The 27,207-nt window shown below is 40.5% G+C and overlaps 1 protein-coding gene across 2 annotated transcripts in view; it reads left to right on the top strand.

Moving 5' to 3' along the window:
• Positions 1-27,207, top strand: part of UNC13B (unc-13 homolog B) — a 223,837-nt gene that overhangs the window by 180,751 nt on the left and 15,879 nt on the right. The window contains exons 3-17 of one of the 2 annotated variants that reach the window (XM_055136348.1): positions 2,221-2,243; positions 4,550-4,596; positions 7,058-7,136; positions 10,144-10,218; positions 10,669-10,888; positions 13,624-13,851; positions 14,397-14,538; positions 16,480-16,649; positions 17,129-17,244; positions 17,762-17,925; positions 20,860-21,010; positions 22,667-22,735; positions 24,347-24,436; positions 24,742-24,870; positions 26,385-26,512. In XM_055136348.1, coding sequence (XP_054992323.1) covers positions 2,221-2,243; positions 4,550-4,596; positions 7,058-7,136; positions 10,144-10,218; positions 10,669-10,888; positions 13,624-13,851; positions 14,397-14,538; positions 16,480-16,649; positions 17,129-17,244; positions 17,762-17,925; positions 20,860-21,010; positions 22,667-22,735; positions 24,347-24,436; positions 24,742-24,870; positions 26,385-26,512 — 1,831 coding nt within the window. The remainder of the gene's footprint in view (positions 1-2,220; positions 2,244-4,549; positions 4,597-7,057; positions 7,137-10,143; positions 10,219-10,668; positions 10,889-13,623; positions 13,852-14,396; positions 14,539-16,479; positions 16,650-17,128; positions 17,245-17,761; positions 17,926-20,859; positions 21,011-22,666; positions 22,736-24,346; positions 24,437-24,741; positions 24,871-26,384; positions 26,513-27,207) is intronic. The other variant, XM_055136355.1, reaches the window with a different exon arrangement.

The raw sequence follows: 27,207 nt of genomic DNA, 5'->3' as shown, positions 1-27,207 counted from the left end.
TAGCAACATCCTGACATAGAAGTTCACACATAGAAATATGACAAAGGTTGAGAAGTACCTGATTATGCCTTTAAAAGGAAAGCAGATATTTTCACTAGGTATTAAAATTTCAACTAAGTCATAAGAGTAAAGCAAACTTGTTTAGTAGATATGAGCAGTCAGGTCATGGAAAACCTGGACTATCTTGTTAAGAGATTTGGCTTTCATTCTTTAAGCTTTGTAGAAAACTCCAAGAAAGAAAGGGCAAGATCAAAGTAACTTTCATTTGTGTGCAGTGTATTAAGATAATGAAAAAGAGAAACTTTTTGTTTTGGAGCTATACCCCATTATGCTCAGGGATCACTCCTAGTAGACTCAGGGGACCAATTGGGGTGTTGGGGGATTGGATCTAGGTTGGCTGCATGCAAGGCAAACACCCAACATCTTGTACTATTGCACTGACCCCAAGAAACATTCAAAATCTGAACCACAGGGTCAATTAAAGTGGTTATATTTTGGTTGTTTTTAAAAATTATTTTGCATGTTTTCTTTTGAGGGTGAAGACCTCCCAAGTGGTGCTCAGGGAGCCCTCCCCCCTAGTTATTCTCAGTAGGATGTGGTGATATGAGGACCCTACCGTGAGAGCACTGGGCTTACACCTTAGCCCTTGTACTATCTTTCTGCCCTCCTCATATTATTTTTCAAGGGAATAATCCTGTGTGGGATGTGAGGAATAGATGGAGAAGAGACAATCATTTCATTTCCATAAGTGTTTTTTTTATTTTAACCATCTTCCTGGAGCTCAAGTGTTTAAAGAAGATTCAAATCCTTGAGTTCACTCTTCTTTCAAGTATGAAAGAAAATCAGAAGTAGCTTAAAAAATTAGGAATGTATTAGTTTCTAGTTTCTAGTTCTCCAGTTACATCAGTGGTTCTTTAAAAGAAAGGGATAGAAAATTGGGAGCTATTGGACCATTCTCTATGGCTGGAGAAGGAAGCCCTGTGCCTATGCATGTGTGGCCTAGAAAGCAGCGTAGTTTCTGATGAATAGGAAAGAAGTGATCTCTATATTTTATTATTCATCTACATAGCTTGCTTGGGTCCTTCTGGAAAAATCCATTTTCTTTGTACTATTCTGGATTGGATAATCAGTCCTCTTTGTACTATTCTGGATTGGATAATCAGTCCTGATTTTAATCAGAGATTTAAAATTCAGACCATAGTGATTTTACTTAGGGTGATGGCCATTAATCTACAGATTCCCCAGAGTTCAAAGCTATCGAGCATCCTTGCTAGCCACAACTTCAGGTCTTAATTTGACTTAATATAATTTACAGTCTGGACTTGTTGGGCAAGCACCTGGTCAAGTCTACACTATAAAATGAAAAGGGCTGAAAACACCAGTCATTGGGTCAGGCACTAAATTTAAGATAGATATCGAAATGGTTAGCTAAATGGGAAATGGCTTTAAAAGGTGTAGAACATGTCCAGTTATTTCTCTCTGAATACATTTGCCAAATTCTTTGCTGGCCAGTTGGAAAAATGTTAACTTTTCTTTCTCTGTGCAACTGGATGCATATTTAAAGAGTTGTTGGATTTCAAGCATAAATTGTCTTCATATCAAGTGGCAAAATGGTGTTTATATATTTAGGGGTAAGAATTAAGGTCCCATTTCCCTGAAACAAGAATTCTAGTCCTCTTCTATATACATTTCTATGGATAAAATTCTTACGTTCTCCTGTGGTATAATTCTTGTGGTATTACTGGAGATATCTTTTACAGGGTTCTTCCAGGTATAGATTTTTTTTTTTAAAGGGCACCAGTTACTCAGGTATTGAGGACTTATTCCAGATCCAGAGTGGGCCCATGTAGGTCCTGAGGAAGGAAGGTATCCTGTCATCATTCTGCTTGGAAAGCCTAATTGAAAGGTTCATGTTAACAAAACTTATAGCCCTAAGTCTGCATATGGGTCACTTTGGAAGAGGGAAGGAACAAGTAAAATCCCCTGGTAGACCTTTTCCTTATATTTGGGCAACCCTCGGATATTTCAAATTAAAAGGCAAAGGTCAGTAAATACAGGATGTGAAAGAGCTAGATTCCATGAATTTTTCAGTTGTTCACAGGACCTCTCCCGCTTCTCCAAGTCCCTTGAAATTTAACTGGCATTTTCTTTGGGTTCCCTGTAATAGAACTGAATCTACTAATCTCTCTGCCCTTTTTTCCTGCTTTTTTCTCCTTGCAGAAGGAAAGCGAGGAACTCTTCAGGTTGTGCTTTTGGCTCTTTGGGCCCTTATTGTTGTCTCTTCCACACACACACCCCTCCAAAGCACTGGGTGTTGGGAAGGGCTGTGCATCTGTGTATATGTGTATATGCATGGTCTGTGTCTCTGAGCTTTGGCTCATGCAGATAGTCCTTTTTCTCAAAAGCAGTTCTTGAGCATGCTCCATGCTTGTGTGTGCTCCTACAGAAATCCCTGGAACAGTGTGAGATATGTGTGCTGGTTTGGCACACATTCAACATAGCATGCGTGTGCTTTTACAGTTTGACCCCCTAGACACTGATTGCCCTTCTTTGCAGCGTGTGTCCATTTTTTTCCTGTTACTCCAGACTGGCATCTGCTGAAATTCCTTGCTGCGCCCAGCATGCTTCTGTACTTTGTGTTTGAGAACAGGAATTGCTGCAGGCATTTTGTGCCTCCTGCCTGTGGCCCTTTGTGCAAATGTGCTTTATGTTTCTGAGCAGGCTTCCTGACCTTTCTAAGAGTACAAGCTTCTGTAGAACTGTGATGTTGTTTGCCTATACCATGTTGAATGCATAATATATCAATGGTCTGTGCTTGCAAGAACTGGTTCTTAAAGTTACTGCTGGTTTTCTTTGCCTGTGATTCAAGCCCTAGTAAACATCAAATCCTCACCAAATGAATGTGTGTACATATGCTATAGCCTTAATCTCAGCTTGTGTTTCTGTCAGGCACACATTGTGTCTATGAGTGTACTACCTCCTAAAGGTACTATTCTCACTTCTCTGACTTTTCTTCAGTGCTCTGTATATGCATGCTCAGGCTTCTGCAGATCCCTTCTAAGCACAAGGAATGTGTATCATCTGGGCCTATAACCTCTGATGTCCGGAGACTTTTGGTGGCTTTGTTTCCTTAAATCAGTGGTTTCTGGCAACTATCTAATTCTGGCTAGTAAATTAAAATTTGCTCAGTACGATATTTCTTCATAGAGGAAGGATGAGTCCTGGTTGATGGGATCTGATAATTTATGGAAGACTACCCCTCAGAAGCAGCAGATTTAGGATACTTCAGTCACCTCTGGCTCCTTGTGAGGCTTACCCTCCCTTTTTCTGGTATGATTTTACCTCCCTGAGAGGCAGGGAGGAGGCTCATGAAATGGAACTGGGATGGTAAAGAACTATGAGCCATTGGAAGAGAGGCTTGATAAGAGCACAGACAACCTGAGAAGGGTCTTGATTTCAATGTCCATCTTAAGCCTACTGCTGACCCAGCAAAACTCTTACTTTCTAGTACCCATTAAACTGTCTAACCTCTCCCCTTTCTGCTTTTTTTAACCTCTTTGTATCTATGATTTCTCCCACCTCTCCAAATTTCACCCCTAGTCCAGGGGTATATAGCTTACTTCCATTTCACTTGCTTTGGAGCTCATTAGCTCCAGAATAACTAGATGGAGCCCAAATCTCAGGGAGGTTCTTGGGTGGAAGGGTGAGAGGTGGTAGGAAACCCTAGACTTGCTAGCACTAGGTATGTTGAGCCTAAGCAGCACATACATTGGTTCTTTGGAGAACCCTGACAGCTTTGGACCTCTCTCTGTATACTGCATGATTTATTTGTTTTATTTTACTTAATTTTGTTGAAAGTATGCAGAAATCTTTAAAAACTATTTTCAAAATAGTTTTTTTTGAATTTTGAACTTAAATTATTTGGTGCCTCAGTTTTTAACTTCTCATCACAGATCTTTTAAAATTCACCAGCATGCTAATTCAAATGTCAAATCTGCCATGAGCTCTATTGTTATATAGAGTTTATCAAATGTAAAGTATACTCAATGAGTCAGAGAACTCAGGCAAAGGCAAATCATCAGACGAGATAGAATTCTAAAAAGATTCAGTGTGACTTTTGGGGGATCTTAGCCAAAGAAACTTATGCATGTCACTGGAAAACCATTTTCAAAATGAAGTTGTCCCTTTTCTTTAGTGATCCTTGAAAGCCTACATAGACACATCACCTAGCTTTGACTTACTGTTACATTCACCAGTGAACTTTGCAAAGGGGTTATAAATTCTGGTGACTCTCACACTGAGTGAGCTTAAGGACTCAGATCTCAATGAGTTTATTCTTTACTATCCATTGCTTAGAAGGGAGATAAACTACTATTCATTTCAGTCGCATATTGTTGCCCTAGCTGAGATGAGCATTGGTATAGGCATAAAGATGGCTGTGTTACTACATTGTGTGACCTACACTCAGAGCTTGCTACTTTCTTGCTTATGCCCAGCCTATAGTGTATCTCTCATCTTTCCCAGATACTAACTTTATCTCTTTTTAAAGATTCCAGATGATGGTGATCCTTCTCTGCCCCAGTGGCTCCCAGAAGGGTAAGTGATGATTCCTTGTGAGAGTTCTGTAGTTTCTGTGGAGCTTTCAGCTTTCCTCCTGGGAACCAGGGAAGACAGCTCCATAAATTGGATCTTGGGAAAGGAAGAAGTTTCACTGCAGGTTGGTTGGTTTTCTGAGGAAGAGAATATAACTACATAGACTGATTTTTCAGAGGTAGAAAAAAGAGATTTGTGAAATGATTCTTTTGAAACAGGGAAGGGACTTTGGAATTTCTCCATCCTGATTTCTAGAATTTTTTTGTTTTCATCATAATGTTGATGTACCTTTTAGAAAGAAAGGGAAAAAAAAGCCTATATATTTTTTTTTTATTTTTTTTATTTTTTTTTTATAGTTTATTTTTAATTAGTGAGTCAACGTGAGGGTACAGTTACAGATTTATACATTTTTGTGCTCATGTTTCTCCCTTACAGAGTTTGATAACCCATCCCTTCACCAGTGCCCATTCTCCAAAAAGCCTATATTTTAATAGCTTCTTTCCATGTCATTGTTGGTGTAGCTAATTTGATTACTCCTTGGACTACCTCCTATTTCAACTCTTATTAGTCACCTATTTATTCTGTTCTTCTTAAGTCAAGACATAAGTAGCATCCCTTATGAGTTCAGTCTCTGCATCTTGTCTGGGAGTTTAAGACTCATGTGATTGCACCATAGAGTCATTTTAAGCTGCTCAACTGCTGCCTGTAACTGACTGACTGTTCTTAAGAGAGGAAAGAGTTTAAGTACCTTCCCACCCTCACTCCAACCCACATACACTGCCAATTATTTCTCAAGATCTTCATACTCTCCTTGTTTTACAAAAGCCTTCTGACATCAGAATTCTTAGTAGCTGCCTCCTCTCCCTTGTGGCCAAGAAAGAAGAAAGATTGGATCAAACACATCCTTAATATACTATTTTATGATTTATCTTTTTTTAATTTTTGGCTTTTTGGGTCACACCCGGCAATGCACAGGGGTTGCCTCCTGGCTTTGCACTCAGGAGTTACTCCTGGTGGTGCTCAGGGATGCTGGGAATCGAACCCGGGTCGGCCGCATGCAAGGCAAACGCCCTACCCGCTGTGCTATTGCTCCAGCCCCTATGATGTATCTTTTTTTAAATTAAGATTTATTCATACCAATGAGCTACCCTTCTCTTGTTAAAAACTCATTTATGGTGCAAAAAGTTCTAGGTTTAAGTGGTACATATTGTATTTTTTAGAACTAGTTACAAACTTAGAACACCAGTTGCTTTTTGAACAGAACTTCTTTAGGACTTTGACTTTTCTTACTTTCTAACAATTACAAAATACATTCATGGCAATGAAACATATGCACGCTATTTTTAAATGGAGACATCAGTGGTTTTCTAAATGCTTCTCTGTTGTCTTTTTGCCTTTCCTTCAGTTTAGTCCTTGGAAGTTGTTACAAGTATAGAACTTGGTTATGCCTGGTAGATTCATTAAAAGTAAAATTCACTACCTCATATCAAAAAGCCAGTTTAGGGACCAGAGAGGTAGTACAGTGGGTAAGGTGCTGGCCTTAAATGCTGTTGACCTGGGTTAGTCTCTGGCACTCCATATTGTCTCCTGAGTACCACCAGGAGTGATCCCTGAGTGCAGAGTCAGGAGTAAATCCTAAGCACAACTGGGTGTGGCCAACAAACAAAAAAAATAGATAAAAAGAGGCCAGTTTATTAGAAATCAACACAGCAGGTTGCCTTTGTATTTGTTTTGGTTTTGGGGACACCCCTGATTGTACTCATGGGCTACTTTCCACTCAGACTTGGGGCCATTCACAGGTTCACAGTAGTCCTCTGGGAACAATTTGGAACTAGGGATAAAACCTGGAACTTCTGCATACAAACCCTTTAAGCTTTCTCTCTGGCCCAGGTTGCCTGGCTTTGACCCAATTTGGGGCTCCATTATTTTCTAGTATTATTTTATGAAGCATAAGTTACTGCATATAAACAGAGAGCCCTTAAACGGTCAGTGTGGTATAAAAGGAGCCTCAAAGTTTGACTAAAATCACAGAAGACAATAATGAAGGGCACTGTGTTGGGCTGCTGGGGCCAGAGAGGTAGTACAGTGGGAGAGCTCTTGCCTTACACTCAGACAAATTGGGTTTGACCCCTAGTATCCCATATGGTTCCCTGAGCCTGCCAGGAGAGATTCCTGAGTATAGAGTCAGGAGTAATCCCTGAGTACCACAGGCTTTGGCCCCAAAACAAACAACAACAACAATTAAAAAAAAAAAAAAAGAATGAAGATTACCGTGAGAGGAAATTCCTTTGCTTACCATTCCATTTTAAAAGTTTTCTCATTTTATCTCTTACCCTCCTTAAGGGTAAAGTTTAATTCTTCCTCTGGAGAGAGGAGAGCAAGGAAAATGGAGACTTGGGATGTTGAACCTACCAGTAACTCTAAGCAGGACTGAAGGTCCTGACTTATTTTCTTCTCCTCTTAGGCCTGCTGGAGGACTCTATGGCATTGACAGCATGCCAGATCTGCGTAGAAAGAAACCACTGCCTCTTGTCAGTGATTTGGTGAGTAAGCTCTTATGCAGACCTAGACTGCAGTCTTGGGCTATCCCCCCTGGGCTTTGACAAGCCATCAGGACAATAGGTATCAATTCAAGGACTAGTACTGATCTGATGTACTGGATGGTCTGATGATCAGTCATTTAAAGCCTTTGGACTTAGTGATAATTTCAGCTGGATTTTATTCTACCTAGTTCCTTCTTAGAATCCCAGGTACTTTATTAGCTCAAACTCTATTACCTAGAACTTTGTAGGATCCACAAAGTTGAACTATGGGGTCATCTTCTAGTTATTTCACTCCAGGGACTAGATTCTTCTTACTAGGTCATTGGGCATAATGTGTGGTAAATATAATTTGTGCTACTCCTTGAGGGTTAAGTGAGTTTCCTAAGACTTAGGCTTTCTAGACTTTTCCTTTAGCCTTAACTGTCTGATACTGAGAGCTAATTGATCAGAATTTGTGAAATTGAAACAAAACAAGCTTAGGGATTGTTGAAACTGATTCTAGAACTTCTGGGATGACCAGAAGCTCCTATTTTGTCATGTCTCCTGAGGCAGGATCAAGTCAAGGAAATTTCCATAGCCTTGTTAGTGAATGGGGCATAGGGGAATGGGGCCCAAGCTTTTCCAGATTCCTAGAGCTCTAAAGCTGCATGTTCAAGAACTGGGTTTTTCAATAAGAACTGGGTTTTCCTTATTACACTTTCACCTCCTTTTTTTTCTTTTGGAGGAGGATAGAGAGAACCAGTACCAGAGTTGGCTGCAGTCAAGATAAGCAGTTTACTCCCTGTGCTCTATCTCTGGTCATATTTTCTTACTTTCTTTCTTCCTATTCTTTTTTTTCTATTAATCATTTTCCCATTTCTCCTTTGTCTTCTGTTCTATTTCCCTGCCTCCCACCACCACCACCAACTGCCCACCTTACTTGACTGAAGAAAGTACTTTATGTAATTATTTTTAGTTCTTTTTTCCTTCCTTGATTGTCACCCATTTATCTTTTATTTTCTTCCTTTCTCCTCTGCACCTCTTTCCTGCCAATTGTCATTGAACTGATTGGATGAATATGCCTTATGTCATCATTCCTTTATTATTACCCTATATTAGCATCTTATTTTTTTGTCTATTCATTTTCTCCCTACTTTTTCCTATCCTCTACTACCCTCTTGCTAACCAGCTTTTCTTTGCGTGGCTGATTAGATAATAGTATTTTATTTATTTCTTATTTTCCTTCCTCTGTCTTTTATCACTGCCTGTATTTCATTTTCTTTAGTAGGAGCTCTCAACCTTGAGACCTGGTCAACTCTCTGGGTTAAAGACAGCTTTTAGTTGGTAGAGACTGAGGGGGTTGGGACATGCTGCCTAATTTTGACTATTAAGGAAAACCTCTTAATTGCCTCTGAATGTTTTCATGCCTTCGGGAGGGCTTTAACATCATGTTGTTCCTTTCTCTGCTCTCTTCCCTGCAGGCTATGGTGAGTTTCTCCAGACCTCTTTTCCATCCTCTGTGTTAGAGTCTACATTGCTCGGCCCCTTCCAGCTTCCAGCTGTTTTTCCGGCTTAGCCTGATACTGCTCTGCCCTTCCAGTGTCCACAGCTTCAGGAAACCATGTGTACCTCCAGGAGTGTGGCAGATATATCATGCTCCTCTGTTAAAAAAAGACTTAGCAGGGCAGCCCATACTCTCAGACTTAAACCTCCTCTTGCTTTGACTGAGGTTACATTGTCCCTTTCACTTGCCAAGTACCTTACTCATTTGGGCTGCTGTCCTTTAAGAGCTACCTGGGATTGGGCGAGCACGGGGTGGGACCAAGGGCTAGAAGATAGTATGGAATCATTATTCTCAGTGATTCTTGAATATGAATCTATGACAGTGTACATGTATGTCAGATTCTTTTTTGGGGAGAGGGGGTGCTTTTTAGGTCACACCTGACAATACTCAGGAGTTACTCCTGGCTCTGCATTCAGAAATTACTCCTGACGATGCTTGGAGGACCATATTGGTGCTAGGGATCAAACCCCAATCAGTTTCATGCAAGGCAAATGCCCTACTGGCTGTACTATTGCTCCGGCCCCAAGACTGTCAGATTCTTTTTTTCCCTTTTCTTTTTTTTAATGGAATGGCCATGAGATACAGTTACAAAGTTTTCATGTTTGAGTTTCAGTCATACAATGATCAAACACCCATTGTCAGATTCTAAATGACATGTTTCTTACTATAATTATCACTGTCATCCCGTTCCTCATTGATTTGTTCGAGCGGGCACCAGTAACGTCTCTCATTGAGAGACTTATTGTTAACTGTTTTTGGCATATCCCATACGCACGGGTAGCTTGCCAGGCTCTGCCTCGCAGGCTCGATACTCTCGGTAGCTTGCCGGGCTCTCCGAGAGGGGCGGAGGAATCGAACTCGGGTTGGCCGCATGAAAGGCGAACACCCAACTGCTGTGCTATCGCTCCAGCCCCACTATAATTATAAACTTTTCATTTTCTCTTATTTTTGTTTTTCTGCAAGTATGAAGGGTTTGGTTGTTGTTGTAGTTAGAAAACCCACATATAGTTAATGGAAAAGAAGCCCTTTAGGTGATAGGTACCTGACAAGAAGTGCGATTCTTTTTTGTGGGGGTGGGTGGGGGAAGAGGAGTCACATCCGGTAGTGCTTAGGGGACCATATGGGATGTTGGTGATCAAATATGGGTCAGCCACGTACAAGGCAAGTGCTATACCCACTGTACTATCTCTGGTCCAAGAGAAGTGCTATTCTAACATTAAGCAAATATTCTCTCACTGTTGGGTGTGGCTCAAAAAAAAAAACAAACAAAAATGTTCTCTGAGGTCTTGTGTCTCGGATCTTAATCTGAGATACTTGCTACCTATTCCACATAGGTAGTCCTGTGAATGACAGTGAAAATAAGTGATTGTAAGGTATGGCCAAGTAGCTTTGGTTACTGAACTCCCTCTGTAGACTGTGTCAGTCCTTGATGACATTTATGGCTGACAACAGTCTCTCTCACAGTCACTGGTCCAGTCCCGAAAGGCGGGCATTACTTCTGCAATGGCTACACGTACCTCTCTCAAGGATGAAGAGCTGGTAAGTGATTTCATGAATATAATTGATGATAACTCTGTAGTAACACTAACTGAAACTTTGAAAATGTTAGCCATACATTATTAATGAAAGGGTTAAGTAGCACATGTTTTCAGTTTTCCACATAGGGAAAAGTGAAGGTCAAGACCTGAGGTAAGTCTGGGTCTGATGTTGTGTATGTGGCCACTATACTCAGGGTTATAGTGCGCCTAGGCCTAGTACCTGTTTTCTTTGAAAGATCGAATGAATACTGAGACAAGGCTCACACCCAGCACTCAGGTTAAATCTATTCTGGATAATCAAGAGCCTCTACCCTGGCGCCTCTACCCAGGCTAAAATATCATCTCTATTACATGAAGAGAAACTAGGTAAAGCCCTGCATGGGTCTCACTTATGTCATCTTCCATCGGAAATCTAAAGTCACTGGTTGGTGATGGGGTACATGTCTTTCAGAAATCCCACGTGTATAAGAAAACGCTTCAGGCCTTAGTCTACCCTATCTCGTGCACTACACCTCACAACTTTGAGGTCTGGACAGCCACCACCCCGACCTACTGCTATGAGTGTGAAGGTCTCCTCTGGGGCATTGCCCGGCAGGGCATGCGCTGCAGTGAGTGTGGAGTCAAATGCCATGAGAAGTGTCAGGACCTGCTCAATGCTGACTGCCTACAGCGTAAGTACCCCTGCTGGGTGACGGGTGGAGAGGAGGAACAACAGAGTTCTCCAAAAGAGACTGGCATCAAAGATATAGTATGACTGAATTGTCATTCTTTCATTCTACCTGTTTCTAAGTTCTTTTCTTTTTAAAGAAAGCAAGAGTCCTGAGTCAAAAAGCAGTGGCATCCCCAAAACAGATCTTAAGGCACTCTCTTAAAAACATTCAGGAAAAATTTATTCAACTTTTTGTAGCTCTCTGATGTAAATAGACTATCTTCCAGGGTTCAGATGATCTCAGAGACTGCTCTTGAATAGTGTATATACCATAATGACCATGTTGCTGAAATGACTAAAGCATATGTTATGAAGGACTAGAGCTTATTAGGGTTCTGTGAGGTTCTAGGCTTCACAGAAGAACTTCCTAAAGTTTAGACCCTAGGAAATTGACCCTCATTACTTGTTTATAGGTGAAGCTTTAGACAAGTACCAGGAACAGTAACTCTACATCCATCAGACAGGGATCCAGGAGGAGAATATTCTAGGCCCCAAGGTCCTGGCTAAATATATGATCTATGCTGCCATCATGTAATAGGGAAAATAGGAGGGGGAAGTAAAAGTTTCTGTCAAAGGAGATATTAGTATTACAAATTTTTTTGGGGGGGGCTTTGGTTTTGGGGGCTATGTTTACTGTGTTCAGGACTTACTCCTGCTTTATGCTCAGGGATAACAGCTAGTGGTGACTGGGAGATCATATTTGATACCAGGGATTGAACCCAAGTTGGTTGCTTATAAAGCAAGTGCCTTACCTTTTGTACTATCTCTCTGGCCCAAGTATTAGAAATTCTTACTCCCTTGTATTCTGCTTGCCAGGTCTGTAGTGCTATGGCTAGACCCCAGGAAGACTAGTGCTGAGGGTTATGGGAAAATATTTTCTTTGCTCTTTAGGTCCCCTTGGTGTAAGATTCAAGCCAGAGAATTAAAACTTCAAGATTGTGGGAAGAGAAATAAAGACGCCCTTTAGAGTCATAAGCTCTTCATTATCCAAGGGAAGAAAAAAATAATCAAAGGGGCCCAGGGAGAATTCTCAAAGAATTGTTCAATTTAAATGCCCTTCCTAGAGAAGCTCTAGGTTGACACCAATGACATGGCTATGGTAGACATGAAGGATAAATATAACAAAGTCAGTAGAAGAAACAGAACTCTGAAAAGATTTGTTTAAGACAAATTCTGATAATGATTTTTCCCAACCCCACAATAAAGGGTCAATGGCAGGCCCTTTCTTTAATTTCTGAGCCTTAACATCTGTATTGACTGCTTGCTGGAGACCTTATATAATGCTGTATTATATAGTTAATGTGTTCATCTTCTCTGAGGACTTCCAGTGAAGTCTCAAGTCAAAAAAGTAGCATTGCATGGAATGTGTTAAGGGGCAAAGCGGGGCTAGAGATAGTACAGTATGTAAAGCACTTATCCCATGCAAGTTCAGTCCCCAGCTCTGCATATGGTTCCCTGAGCATAACCAGGTATGGCCCCCAAACAAATAAACAGAGTAGATGTAACCTAGGTCTTTTTTCATTTATCAGAAAATATCTTGTGCTAAAGACTACTATAAGGCAGTTCTCAACCTTTTGAAGATTATTCCCCTCTTCCTGCTCCCCCACCATCCAGTCTTATTCCCCTCCTTCATTATTCATGTGATTTTTGGCCTATGGTCTCCTTGGAATACCTTGGGGGAATTTAGGAAGCCAAATGGACTTGGTTGAGAAACACTGCTATAAAGCACATTGTAAAAGGCAATATCTTTCTGTCAGCTTACTTCTATCCATGACTAGAACACAGATGACGGTCATTATTTTTGATCCAAGTTTTGTAATAAAGGTCTTTGGAAACTAAGGAGACAGAAGAAGTAGTCAGCAGGGCCAGTGAAGGAGAGACGTCCTCAGTTCTAAGACTGGATGGTAGAATACGCTGAAGTTATCTGTATTCTACCTTTATCCTTAGAGAGCAAAGAAAACCTGATAGCTTCTGAGCTGAGTTCTCTGGGACAATGATTAGTGAAGATGGCTCTTTGTCCTACAAGGATAGCAAGATGGTGGGAACGAGGGGAACTATTTATTGAGAATCTACTGAATGCCAAATGTTGTGCTACATATACTATATAACAAATATTACAATCCTGAGATTAGTGCCATTTTCTATTCTTAGAAGAATATGTTTGCTCAATTAGGAGTGGTGGAATCAAGATTTGGAATCCCAGGTCTGTTTATTTTGGGGGATTAAAGGCATCTCAGCTTTGGGAAAGAACCCAAATGTGTGCTGTGATGAAATCCTGAGATTTGTATCAATAACTTGGCATTTTCTTAGTATTGATGGAGTTTTCATGCCCATTTACTGCCCTTCTTTGATAACTGAGATAATCATTAGTAGGTTTTTTTTTTTTGCTTTCAGGTCACAAATGTTGGTGCTTAAGGGATGTTCTTGATATTTGGAGTACCATTTAGTACTAAGAGTCAAACCCTGCCTTCCTACTTGGAAAGCATGTGCTCAACCCAGAGAGTTGTGATTTAAATTCTTCTGGTCAAATATTAAACTCCAGTATGCCACAGAGTGATTAACTTTTCCAAACAGTATCCCAATCATCTTAAACTTCTAAAATGCTCATTGATCTCTCCTAAACACCAGTCCTTAGCCTTACCCTGAATCCAGTAAGTAGTCTGACCAGCCCTGTTTTCTTCTTTAATCATCTTGTAGGGGCTGCAGAGAAGAGTTGTAAACATGGAGCTGAGGACCGGACTCAGAACATTATCATGGCCATGAAGGATCGCATGAAGATCCGAGAACGAAATAAGCCAGAAATATTTGAAGTTATCCGAGATGTGTTCACTGTGAGCAAAGTTGCCCATGTGCAACAGATGAAGACTGTGAAGCAGAGTGTGTTGGATGGCACCTCCAAATGGTCAGCCAAGATTACTATCACTGGTGAGATTACGGAAAGGAGTCTGAGGCAGAAGTGTGAGGGATCAGGGTGCTAGGAAGAATGAAGTGTTAGAATGGAGAGGATTAAGGAGGGCTTCATTATTCATTGCCCCTATCTTGTACCCTGGTACAGGGTATGCTGGGAGAAGCAAGATTGCTACCTAACAGCAATTTGAGTGATGATAGAAAGATTTGGTGACAACCTGATATTCTTGTCTTGGTTAACAGTATGATATTATAAGAGCTGGAGTGGGGCAAAGGAATGCAGATTAGAGAACAATTAAACAGTGTTTTTCTATGTGGATGGGTGTGGCTAAAATTTACATGAATCACAGGGAATAAGGATCCATATGTAGGAGTAAATGGTCACTCAGGACTCAAGTGGGGAGATTGAATTCTTGAGCTAGGCTTCAAGGATATGGCCTAGGAGCAAGGAGTGTGGGGAGTGAGATTAGGATTCCTGTGCAAGTGCACGGAGGCTGCTCTAAGAACAATGAGTAGTGTGATGGAGATTTTCTGACTTCTTGGAATGTATGTTTGGGTTGCAGTGATGTGTGCCCAGGGCCTTCAAGCCAAGGATAAGACAGGATCCAGTGACCCATACGTGACTGTGCAAGTGGGCAAAACCAAGAAGCGCACCAAGACTATTTTTGGAAATCTGAATCCTATTTGGGAGGAAAAATTCCATTTGTAAGTCACAGAGGACTTGTTCTTACCTGGAGCTATGTATGCATTTTTTGGATCTGCATTAAATCCCATTTTCTGGACTTGAGTCCTTAAAAGGGATGGGGCAGAAGCAGAGAAGAAGTCCTTTCTTATATGATGGCAGCAGCCATGTTTTCTCTGAGTTTCTTCTCATGGCCTCTACTATTCAAGATTACTTTACCCAAGCCCCATCTTAATTAGACTACTAAGGGAACCTAGAGCACCCCTTACTTCAAGTTCTATAAAAATTGTTCTGCTTTTCACTGACTGCACTCTAGGGAATGGACACTCTGTCATAAACCTCTGAGCCCTGCCATCATTCCTAGAAAGGGCGAAATTGTTCTAAGGATTGGGGAAGGATGTCCTACACTGCAAAACCGAATACAAAAATCTGGGTCTGGGAGTTGTTTCTGTTTTTCTTTAGGCCTCTTGCATCAGGGTCCATAGCTCATTCTGTATTTTTTTTGTTATCTATTTTTTTACAGACTATTTTTTAAAACTTGTCAAAAGCTAGCAGATGTTCTAGTTACTTAGACTAATGTCTGAAGGATTCAGATACTATCACAACCCTAAGCCTAGGATTAGATGTTTGAATCTGAATTAGTTAAACCACCACTTATATAGAAACCCTTTGTTGGCTCTTTACAAAAAATCATTTTAAATGGGATTAAGTCATAATAAAACCAGTTTCTAGTTAGAGGCAATAGTTACCAGGGAAAGTGATTTTCTCTAGCAATCTGAATGACTCTTGTTTGAATGCTTATGATTTATTCTCTTTTTTTCAGGGAATGGGAAGCATACCTAGATATTCTCAGAGCTTACTCCTGGCTCTGTGCTCGGGGTTACTCCTGGCTATGCCTGGGTGACCATATGTGGTGCTGGAGATAGATTCTGGTCAGCCACGTACAGGCAAACATCTTACTCATTGTACTATTTCTCCAACCTCTAATTAGTTCTAAATGAATGGACTCTGTAGTATATTTGTCTGATAGTGCCTATTTATTAAATAACTTAGTGAGTTTCTAGTTTGTATATGACACTGTATATAATATTGTATATCTAAAAGTATGCAAGGTAGTTCCTGACTTCAGGAAGCTTGTTATTTGTCAGTAGACCAATAGTTACAGCATATTATAGGATATGAAAAGATATTATGATAACCTAGAGAAAGGAGCAATAAACTCTCCTGCCAAGAACAACTTTTAGGTGAGGCTACAGGACCCAGAAAGTTAGGGAAGGAAAGCATATGGCATGTGATGTGGGGAAGATCTTGGACAAGCTATTTCCCCAATGAAAACAAAACAGAAGAGGTGACAATTCAAATGTGTGTAAAGAATGATAGAAATTCACTAATGACTTTGGTAGGTGAAGAAGCTATAAACTAAGCAGATAAGATCAATGTATACTGGCATCTTTACTGATTTAACTCCAGGCCCTTCCTAGGTCTTTGTGTTGTCTTTCCAGCTGTTTTCCTGTTGGTATTAGTCATACTTCTGGCTGCACAGGACATCCAAATTGTCCCTAATTACTTTTCCCTTTTCCCTTCTGTTCTAGGGCAATATAAATGGGTAGTGCGGGAAGGTATTTGGTAGGGCAAGAAACCTGGGGACATTGGTGGGGAAATGCTGAGGAAAATGAAATGCCTGAAACTCCTATACTGACAGCTTATAAATCAAAGTGCCAAAGTGAAAGCAAACAAATAAACAAAAGAATGGGTGGTAGTCATAGAGCCATAGAGGATAAGTAATGAAGAGCCATGTACTGGGCTAGCCTGACTCAAGTGGAAATTTTAGTACCATTGTTTTCTGACCCTTTTCTGTCTTCAGGGCCTCCAGTGCAGTGGAGACACTGTAGGAAGTAGTAGGAGGTAATAGGAGTGGGGTTGCTGGGTCTCTCCCTAACAGAGCCTGCCTAATTTTCTCTCAGTGAGTGCCACAACTCTTCTGACCGCATTAAGGTACGTGTGTGGGATGAGGATGATGACATCAAGTCAAGAGTAAAACAGCGACTAAAACGAGAGTCTGATGATTTCCTTGGCCAAACCATCATTGAGGTTCGGACTCTAAGCGGCGAGATGGATGTCTGGTACAACTTGGGTGAGAAAACAGATCAAGGAAAGTTGTTGGGAGGGAGAGAGAGAGAGAGAGAGAGAGAGAGAGAGAGAGAGAGAGAGAGAGAGAGAGAGAGAGAATGAAAGCAACTCAGGGAACATCCTGTCTACCCAAAACTTCCACTTTATCCCAGAGCAGACTTCTCTACAAAGCTTGCCTTTCCTGCATCAAGATGGGAGACAGAGGAGTGGGTATGACTGGAACTCACATTGACTGGATATTCTCCAGAGTTTGAAAAGCTCTTTATTTAATCTTTATACTTATTCCTAATGCTGTTAGGTTCCTGGGCACTTCTATTTTACCACCTAGACAGTTAGATTTTTTGTGGACTAGGCCATTATTGGAGTGAATTAATGCTTTTAGGTGAACCCTCAGATCAAAACCAACTTTTCCTTGGGTTAAGCCAGGTTGGGAGCTGTCTGTTGGTGCATTGATGTCAATGTCTGGTTTTCTCTCCTTCCTAGAGAAGAGGACAGACAAATCAGCCGTCTCAGGGGCTATCCGGTTACAAATCAGTGTGGAAATCAAGGGGGAGGAGAAAGTAGCTCCATATCATGTGCAGTATACGTGTCTCCATGAGGTGAGCTAGCCTGTAGTAGATGGGGGTTAGTGGGGGTGGGGGGTGGGAGGGCCTTTGATAATGAATAGTATTGTTAGGACCGAAGTGATTGTGCAGCAGGTAGGGGGCTTGCCTTACACACAGCCAACCCAGGCATCCCATCAATCCCTAGAATCCCATATGGTCCCCCATGTGCCGCCAGGGGTAATTCCTGAGTGCAGAGTCAGGAATAACACCTGAGCATCACCAGGTGTGGTCCCAAAATACAAAGAAAGAAGAGTATTGCTAGATGGTTGAAGATCTAGGACCTGCTTTTTATTTTGTCCTTGGTGTTCTTTGTGTTTCTCTTAACAGCCAAAATAATAGTTTTAATCCCTTGGTTGTTTTTTGCTACTAGTGTCATGGAACAAACTAAGCAATGATTCGAAGGACAAAATTTCTGTAGAACCCTATTCACATTCTCCTAGACTTTTACAATCAGGTTTTGTTTTTGTTTTCATATGTATTTAACTCTTTGCTTGTCTCTTGTCTCCTGCAGAACCTCTTCCATTACCTCACTGATATTCAGGGCAGTGGAGGAGTCCGGATCCCCGAGGCTAGAGGAGATGATGCATGGAAGGTGTACTTTGATGAGACTGCTCAAGAAATTGTGGATGAATTTGCCATGCGCTATGGCATTGAGTCCATATATCAGGCTATGACGTGAGGCTCCCCTGGGACTCTGGGAAATAGCTACTAAAACTTGGGGTGGTTAATAAAAGCACACTAATAGGGTGGATATGTTTTTAGGGTAGGTTAATGCCAGTGATTCATTGCTTTTCTCTCTGAAATGATGATGTGGGTGGGTCTATGCACAAGGCAAATATAGTGTATTTTTAAAGGGAATGTGTTTTTTTTGAGACTTAAGGAGAAAGTGTTAGACTGTCCACTCCAAAACTGAGAGATAAGGAAACAAAACATGAGGGCAGAGGTTGGGACTAAGCAAGTACAAACCTGCCCACATGTCACAGGATCACAGGACTGAGAAAGTAAATGTGTGTGTGTGTGTGTGTGTGTGTGTGTGTGTGTGTGTGTGTGTGTATGTAAGAGAGAGAGAGAGAGAGATAGAGATTGTTCTATGTATAAAAATACAAAGAAATAATATGGGGTCTCTGCCTGGAGAACTCAATCTAGCAACAGAGACAGATCAGTAAAAAACAAAGTACAATATGGGATAAGTGCCATGATGGAAATAATCACAGAATATTATGGCAGCACATACATTTTAGGGCAAATATATGGAGTAAGCCATTGAAGAACAGACACTTAAACTGAGTCTTAAAATACAGAATAGAAGAAAAGGTATTTCTGGTAGTTATGTGCAGTGCAGGTAGCATAAAGTATTCATGGAATTGCAAGTTCAGTATAGAAAGAGAAGAAACATATAGAACCATGCTTGAGAATGACTGCTCTGCCTTTTTTTTTTTTTTTTGAGAGGCCAGGGCACAACCCAAACAACATTCAGGGTGTGGCAGACCCACTCCCAGCCAGCTTTACGCAACCAACTGGGCTGGATAGTTCAATGCTTAGGGCCTGTGAAGTGATGCTCCTCAGGCCCAGCAGAGCTAGGGGTCACCATGGCCACCACAGTGGTGTTTAGGTGGCCATGTGGTCATGCTCTACCATGGATTGAACTTGGGGCCTTGTATACACCAGACATGCACACCAGCACTTTAAGCTGTCTCCTTGATCCCCTCTGCCATTCCTATTCATTCACTCTGGAATTCACTATCACTATCACTGTCATCCCGTTGATCCTCAATTTGCTCGAGTGGGCCCAGTAATGTCTCCATTCGTCCTAGCCCTGAGATTTTTAGCAGCCTCTCTTTACTCATTCTTCCCAATAGTGCCACGTTAGAGGCTCTTTCAGAGTCAGGGGGATGAGAACCATCATTGTTACTATATTTGGTATATGAATACGCCACGGGGAGCTTGCCAAGCTCTCCCGTGCGGGCATTAAACTCTCAGTAGCTTGCCAGGTTCTCTGAGAGGGAGAACTAGGCTATAAGATGTCGCACTTTATGGCCGTGTGCTTTTGGGAGCTTGGTTTTATAGTCTCTGGATGTTGGCCATTGATGGGATTACTCGGCACTGGGGGCAGTTTCTGGGTGTGACCACCTAGCTACTGGAAAATGGGGGATCTGGGTGGAAGAGGCCCAGTCTGGGATGAGTTGATTTAAATCTCAACCATTACTTCTGAACTTAGAGCTCACAAATATCTTCCTCTTAATCAGAACTTTTCCTGAATTTCAGAACCATTTTCATCTACCTCCTGGGTATTCCACAGATATTGCAAACTTTGAATGGGAAAAATCCATAAAACTCACTAGCTCCATGAAATTTGCTTATTGTTCTATATTACCTACTTTAATAAATAGAATGATTTACAGCTCCACTGTCTAAATCAATTCATGTGTCATGCTAAACTTTTTTATTTTGGAGCGGGGAGGTGGGGCCTTCAGCCACTCTGTGGTGCTCCAGGGATCAAAGCAAGGGCCCCAGACAATCAGGGCATATGCTTTGCCACTTAAGCTACATCATCAGTCCTAAACTTCTCTTAATTACCACCACTTTATGTCTCGGCATCCAATCAGTCTCTGTAATCTCTAAATTGTATCTCCAAAAAAGTTTTTATTCTACCACTGTGGCTTATAGCTTAATAATAATAATACCACAGCTGCAACAATAATACCATGGCTCTTATGTAGCATTTTCTTATGTGCTATCACTTTATAGATGTTAATTAATTTAATCCACCTCTCAACCATCTGAAATAAGCACCATTGTTTTCCCCATTTTACAGATAAGAAAACTGAGGAATAGAAAAGTATAGTAATAAGGTCACTGAGTGAATGGTAGAGTTGAGATTCAAACCCTAGAGTCTGTTTTCTTAACTGTGTCTCTGTTCCATTTCGTGTTTTATTACTTCTTTTATGAATGATTATGGTAGCTCTTCAACAGTCCTTTCTGTCTGATAGTCATCAAGTCTCTTTTCAAATTTATCACCAAAATGACCTTTTTCAAGGCTAATCTGATTATACTCTGTCTTTATTTAAACATTGATGGTAGTAGTTTAGAGAAACTATTGTCTATTCCCAGTTTATTCCTTTTACTTCTTGGTATTCCTTTATCAAACACATGAACAGTACCCATTACCAAGGTTTCCCTAGTTGACTCACTTTCTCATGAGTCATTTCTTATTCTTTGTGATATAATTTCACTTTGCTTGCCCAGTTATAATTCTATATTTGATTAATTCTTACTAATCCTTTAAGATTTGATTCAACCATCTCTTCACTGGGCAATCTTTTCCTAATCCTTTCTAGCCCTAAACCATTCTGATTTAGGGAATCTTTCTATTTTCCACGGTACCTGGGATTATTGACTTCTTTGACAGACTATCACATTTTAAAAATTCTTAACACTTAGCATAGGGGCTGGTACACAGTAGATGTTCATTAGCTATCTATTTGAATAAATTATGAGGATCCTTGTATGATAAAGTGATTAAAATATTATGCGTATCAGTGAGATTTTTCATTACTTGGCTCTCATTCACCCTGAAGTGTCTTTAAAGATTGGTATGCTGTTTTTCAGGCACTTTGCATGTTTGTCATCTAAATACATGTGTCCTGGTGTGCCAGCAGTGATGAGCACTTTACTGGCCAACATCAATGCCTACTATGCCCATACAACTGCTTTCACCAATGTCTCTGCTTCTGATCGCTTTGCAGCTTCCAACTTTGGGGTGAGTATGACCTAAAAAACTTATGGACCTATTTGTTAGCAAGAATTAAATTTGCCTTCTCATAATCAATACTAGAGAATTAGCCAATATGCCTAAATTAGGTTAGCTGCACTTTTATAGATGAATTGTATTTCCTTATGGGCATGCAGACAGTGCTAGTTTGTCTCTCCTTATACCTCATCTCTTCTTTCCTTATGAATGTATAATCTATACTTAGAGACTCTCCTTAGGCCTGAATAAATGAGAGAAGGCAGAGTAGTATCACTTTGTTTTAGGTGATGTCACCTGGGCTTTGGCAGAACCTCTGCCATCCAACAATTTGGATGTGTCAACATGTTCCTAGTCCCACAGGTCCACCACCAGGCTATTCTAATATTATTCGGTCTCTGACAGTTTCATTCCAATTAAGTTCATGTAAGACTGATGTCTAGTTGAGGAATGCCAGACTGTACAGAAGCCTATCCTCTTTCTATGTCTGAATTATTTCACCAAACAGAATATGATCTGTTGTGGTGTTAAGATACTTTAAAAAGTATGATCATTACTCACAATGTCACTTGACATCATTTCAATACATACCTGATGAAATATCTCTGATTCACTGCAAACATTGCCTTGCTAAGGATAAAGTTATTGATATTCCTGAATCCACAGGGTTTCTGAGCCCTTTTCTTGGTACATACCACTCATTTATTGTTATTAAAAATATTTCTGTAGATGAGTTAATGTAATAGAGTAAGCTATCAGATATTTATTTTGTCTTATCCTATTGTATGCTGCTTAATATCTAGTAAAATATTATGTATGAGTTCAAAGAGTATGATGATCAAAGCCTATAGGCACAGGATTTTACATTTCATTCACTGTATCACTGTCATCACATTGATCATTGATTTTCTTGAGCGGGCATCAGTAACGTCTCCATTCGTCCCAGCCCTGAGATTTTAGCAGCCTCTCTACTCATTCTTCCCAGCAGTGCTGCAGTGGAGGCTCTTTCGTAAAGGGAATGAGACCTATCATTGTTACTGTATTTGGCATATCGAATACGCCACAGAGAGCTTGCCAGGCATTTCACTATAGAATTTATATTCAAATAATTCATGTAAATTAATTTTAACATTTACTAAGAGTAGACTAAGGGAATTAATATAGAACATAATTTAAAGAGAGACCCCTTCACATTGCACCTCTAAATGTGTCACTATTTTTCCTTCCCATTATTAATGCTAAGCTGAGACTGTTAACTGTTACGGGTTACTCCAGGATAAGTTAGGAGACCACAGATTCAGCAACAAACTGAAAAATGTGTGGCATTTCCTTTATCTAAGATAAGTTAGTATTCCAAAGGGATGGAGGTACACTGGTAATTTCCTATTCACTTTTACATAGAAAGAACTGTTTCCCCTCCCATGGATAGCTTTTTCTCTTACCAGTTCAGAACATTCTTCAGTTTGAGACAGAGTTGCTAAGACATAGTGTAGGAATCATCCATCTCATTCAAAAAAAATTTGTCTGTTGTTCTCATGTGCAGGGTTGGGACAGGATATATTCACAATTTTTTTCACCTCACTAGGAGTTCATTTTGTTTCTATTACAGTTGAGGGGCATTCAGGCACAGAATATTTCTCTTACCCACTATTTTTTTCCTATATGCAGAAAGAGAGATTTGTAAAACTACTGGACCAGCTGCATAACTCACTGAGGATTGACCTCTCTACGTATAGGGTGAGTTAGGACATGACTGTGGGTCATTCTAGTCTAGATATCAAGCTAGTGTAGAGAGACTATTGGTTAATGTTGTCTATAAATATTGGAAGCAAGGAAAATTAGTCTGTGTTCTTATGCTCTCATACATATCCAAAAACCACTGACACCCATGATTCTCCAAACCCTAAGAACCAGGGAGATTCTTTGATTATATTCTCTTTTTCTTTTCTTTCTTCCTTTCTTCCTTCCTTTCCTTTCCCTCCCTCCCTCCCTCCCTCCCTCTCTTTCTTTCTTTCTTTCTTTCTTTCTTTCTTTCTTTCTTTCTTTCTTTCTTTCTTTCTTTCTTTCTTTCTTGCCATTTTTTTTCTAAGGATCACACTCGGCGATGCACAGGGGTTACTCTTGGCTCTGCACTCAGGAATTACTTCTGGCGGTGCTCAGGGGACTATATGGGATGCTGGGAATTGAACCTGGGTTGGCTGAATGCAAGGCAAACGCCCTACGTACTGTGCTATCACTCCAGCCCAATTACATTCTCTCTAGGGAATTGTGTGAAAACAATTTTTTTCCAGAAATGCCCCATTTATAAAATAAGATCATTACCTTTCCTTCCTATTCTTTATCATGCTCTCTTTGTTTGTAGGGGAGGAAAATTCAACTGAGAAGACAGTGTCTTGATTACATCAAGTATTTGTAGCTGTGCTATTGTTCATACCTACAATGTAGGAAGGAAGTAAATCTAATAGGAGGCCAGGTACCAGGCACAGGTCAGGATAGGAAAATAGATAGTATCTTAGTTCTTCCTACAATCTTATAATGATTTTATTACTTTAAAGTTTTGTGAATTTCCAGAGCAGGCAATATTACCCACATTAAAAAAGTAAGTATAAAAATGACCTTAAAGTAAAAAAAGTGAGATTTTTATTGTTGCACTTTGAGTGCACCTCCATATGCATGAACAATTGGAGAGCCTACTGTATATCTTGTATTTGGCATATAAGTAGCCATTTGAAGGTTTTAAAAAGGCAACTCTTAAAATGGAGAGTGACTCAATATCTCCCTTCAGCTCTCCTTGGCAGTTTCCTCCTTAAACTTATGCCAAAGGAAATGAAGTAAGGCACAGTGGGAAGGTCATAAAGAACTCACTGAAAAAGCAGCTCTACTCAGAGCTTTGCCATCTGCTGACTCTAAAAAGATAGAATAATTGGTGTCCACCATACATTTGATCTCAATCTTATCTGAACTGTGGCTCCACTTATATACCAGGATATACAGTTAAAGTGTGACTATTGAAGGACTTCTATATCGGTGTAAGATTCTTCACCCAAGAAAAATACACACATATCTATGTATGTGTATGTTTATTTGTGCAGGTGCTCACATACTGCATGGGAAGGAGGTTTCAGAGTAGGATATGCTGCTTCCTACACTGTGAATTATTAACCTTTGCTTTTCGTGAGGGTCAGTCTGTGTTGGTGGACAAAAGAGATAGTTTTACAGTTTTTTTGTCCAACTCAATGAAGGAAAATCCCAATGGATAGTAGGGAAGCTTTTAATTTCATTGTTTTGGGCAGGAATAAGCTTTCCTGCTCTGTTATTTATTTCTTGTATTTGCTCGATTTGCAACAGAATAATTTCCCTGCTGGGAGCCCTGAGAGACTTCAGGACTTAAAGTCCACAGTGGATTTGCTGACTAGCATTACTTTCTTCAGAATGAAGGTAAGAGATAAACTTCTCTGGATGATACAGTCCTGGGGACCTGGCACAGATACAAAGAATAAGAATCATCATTGCTAACATTTCAATTTATCATTTCTACATAGACATTTCTATATACTGTTCCTAGATTTCTTGCAAAAGAGAATATAGACAATGTATGAATAAGTTTCCCATCATCTTTCTTGGCTATTTGTCCCAGAGCAAGGTTCAGAGATGAAGAGATCTGTAATAGATTTGGGGAAAGCTAGAATATCTCACCCAGATGATTAGGACCCTGGGCCCATACTTCTTTTATCAATTGCTAGGTACAAGAATTGCAGAGCCCTCCAAGAGCCAGCCAAGTGGTAAAAGACTGTGTGAAGGCCTGTTTGAACTCCACATATGAATATATTTTCAACAACTGCCATGATTTGTACAACCGCCAGTACCAACTGGTAAGATGTTCAGAATTAGGTGGACCAGCTGTAGTGATTCTTGGTGCTCTTTCTTTTGCTGTGGTCATGATGGAAGAAAGTGTAAAGTTCTTGATGTGATTTGTAGAGTGTGTTTCTAGACAATGTGAGATATTGTTAATGGACAAAGACCAAAAGGATGATGAACAAAAGTGGCAACAATAAGTTTTACTTTGGTGCTAAGGAAAGTGATCTAGGGGCTGGAGAGATAATAAAGATGTCAAGATATCTGTCTTGCCTGTTTTTTCCCCATGTTGCATATGGTCCCCTCAGCACTTCCAGGAGTGATCTCTGAGCACAGAGCCAGAAGTAAGCCCTAAGGTGTGCCTAAAAATCAAAGGGGAAAAAAATAAAAAGAAAATTATCTAAATTTGAGCACAGTGAGTTGGTGAATCCTCAGTCCAACCTAGAGTTTATTTAATTTTCCCCAACGTTAGTTTTACTGAGTACACCCTCCTATGTAACAGATAGCCTATCTCTGAGATTGAGAGCTGTCCCTTTCAACTATTGGCTCATAGAAGTATAACTTTTTCCTCCAACCACTTTGTACTGCATGCTTTTCTGAGTATTCACTGGCTAAATATCAAGGTTTACCCTTTCCTCTGATAGCTGTTTTACCTTTTAAAGTTAGCATACGAATTCAGTACTTGTTAACTTTATATGTTTTCTAGGTATTTCCAATATAATTTCTTTTCATTTTAAAGCCATAGAATATTCTATGAAAATTCAATTATAACTCTTCTTAAAATGTCCTGATGCTACACATTGAAAAATAAATTCCCTTCGGTCTAATTTAATATATATTAAATTCTGAGCTAGGTCTGAGGAAAGTGTAGCTGTGTGTATGCACGCACTTGCGCACGCGTGCGTGTGTGTGTGTGTGTGTGTGTGTGTGTGTTTGTGTGTATGTGTGTGTGCGTGCGCGCACAGGAAAGGGCCTACCAATAGTCATCCTACTGACTAAACAGCAACAATCTTTTTTTTTTTTTAATTTTTTATTGAGTCACCATCTGGAAAGTTACAAAGTTTTCAGGTTTAAATCTCAGTTATACAATGCTCAATGCTCGAATACCCATCCCTTCACCAGTGCACATATTCCACCACCAAGAATCCCAGTATAGCTCCACCCCGCACCCCCACACCCCTAACCCCCCCATGCCCCTAGCCCCCCCACCCTTAGCTCCCCCCCCCCGCCTGTGTAACTAATAAATTTCACTTTACTTTCACTTTGATTGCATACAATATTTCAACAAAACTCACTATTATTGTTTGGAGAGTCTCTCCCCTAAAGTCAGACCTGCTGAAAAGGAAGCATTAGATAATTTGTTTTCCATTGTAAACAGCAACAATCTTATGGAAGACAGTTTCTAGGAAAAGAATGGTCCCTGATTCTAAGAAAAGGGGAATTGGGAGGGAAAGGTAAAGAGAAAGATTAAAGATATTCTTCACATTCTATTTTGACTGTCATTAACTATTGCTGTCTTCTCTGGAACAAGAAACAGGAGTTACCTCCAGAAGAACAAGGGCCTAGCATTCGGAACCTGGATTTTTGGCCCAAACTCATCACACTAATTGTGTCAATTATTGAGGAGGATAAGAATTCTTACACACTTGTTCTGAACCAGTGAGTATCACCCCTTTAGACCCTGACTGGTTGGTGGTTGGTTTGTCCGTCTGTCTAACAGCTTCTTTCCTATCTCTGTATGTTTGCAGTGCCACCTCTTCCTCCTGTCAGTTCGTCTGTCCCTCTGTCCCTTGTATCTGTCTGAGTATTTCTGGAGAAAGGTGTGGAAGCATAATGGGGGGCCCTGCCAGCCTTCCTGGAGTGAGAAGCCTCTAGGAATGGCTGCCATAGGAGTCCCAGGGGATCCAGAGACCATGTGTGTATGTGTTTGTGCATTGTGAATAAAGTGGGCCTTCTTTTTTTTTTTGCTTTTTTTGGCTTTTTGGGTCCCACCCAGAGATACTCAGGGGTTACTCCTGGCTCTGCACTCAGGATCTACTCCTGGTGGTGCTTGGGGAACCATATGAGATGCCGGGAATCAAATCCAGGTCAGCCGCTTGTGAGGCAAACATACTACCTGCTGTACTATCGCTCCAGCCCCAAGGTGGGCCTTCTTATGTCCACCTCTTTCCCCTTTTTTTCTCCAGCTTATTTAGACTGGGATTGCATTCCAATCTCAATCATTCTCTTCTCAGTCTCAATTTTCTGCCTTTTGGGTATCCTCTTCCCTGGATGCGCCTTGCCCTAGAGGATCCTCTGTTCTACTTTTCCTTTTACGTGCCTTGAATCCCTTTTCCCCAGATTGACCCTAGCCC

The sequence above is a fragment of the Sorex araneus genome, chromosome 1, assembly GCF_027595985.1.
Source record: "Sorex araneus isolate mSorAra2 chromosome 1, mSorAra2.pri, whole genome shotgun sequence".
In the NCBI taxonomy this organism is placed as follows: domain Eukaryota; kingdom Metazoa; phylum Chordata; class Mammalia; order Eulipotyphla; family Soricidae; genus Sorex; species Sorex araneus.
Note: the sequence above shows the minus strand (reverse complement) of the source record. Positions and strands in the feature narration are given on the sequence as shown.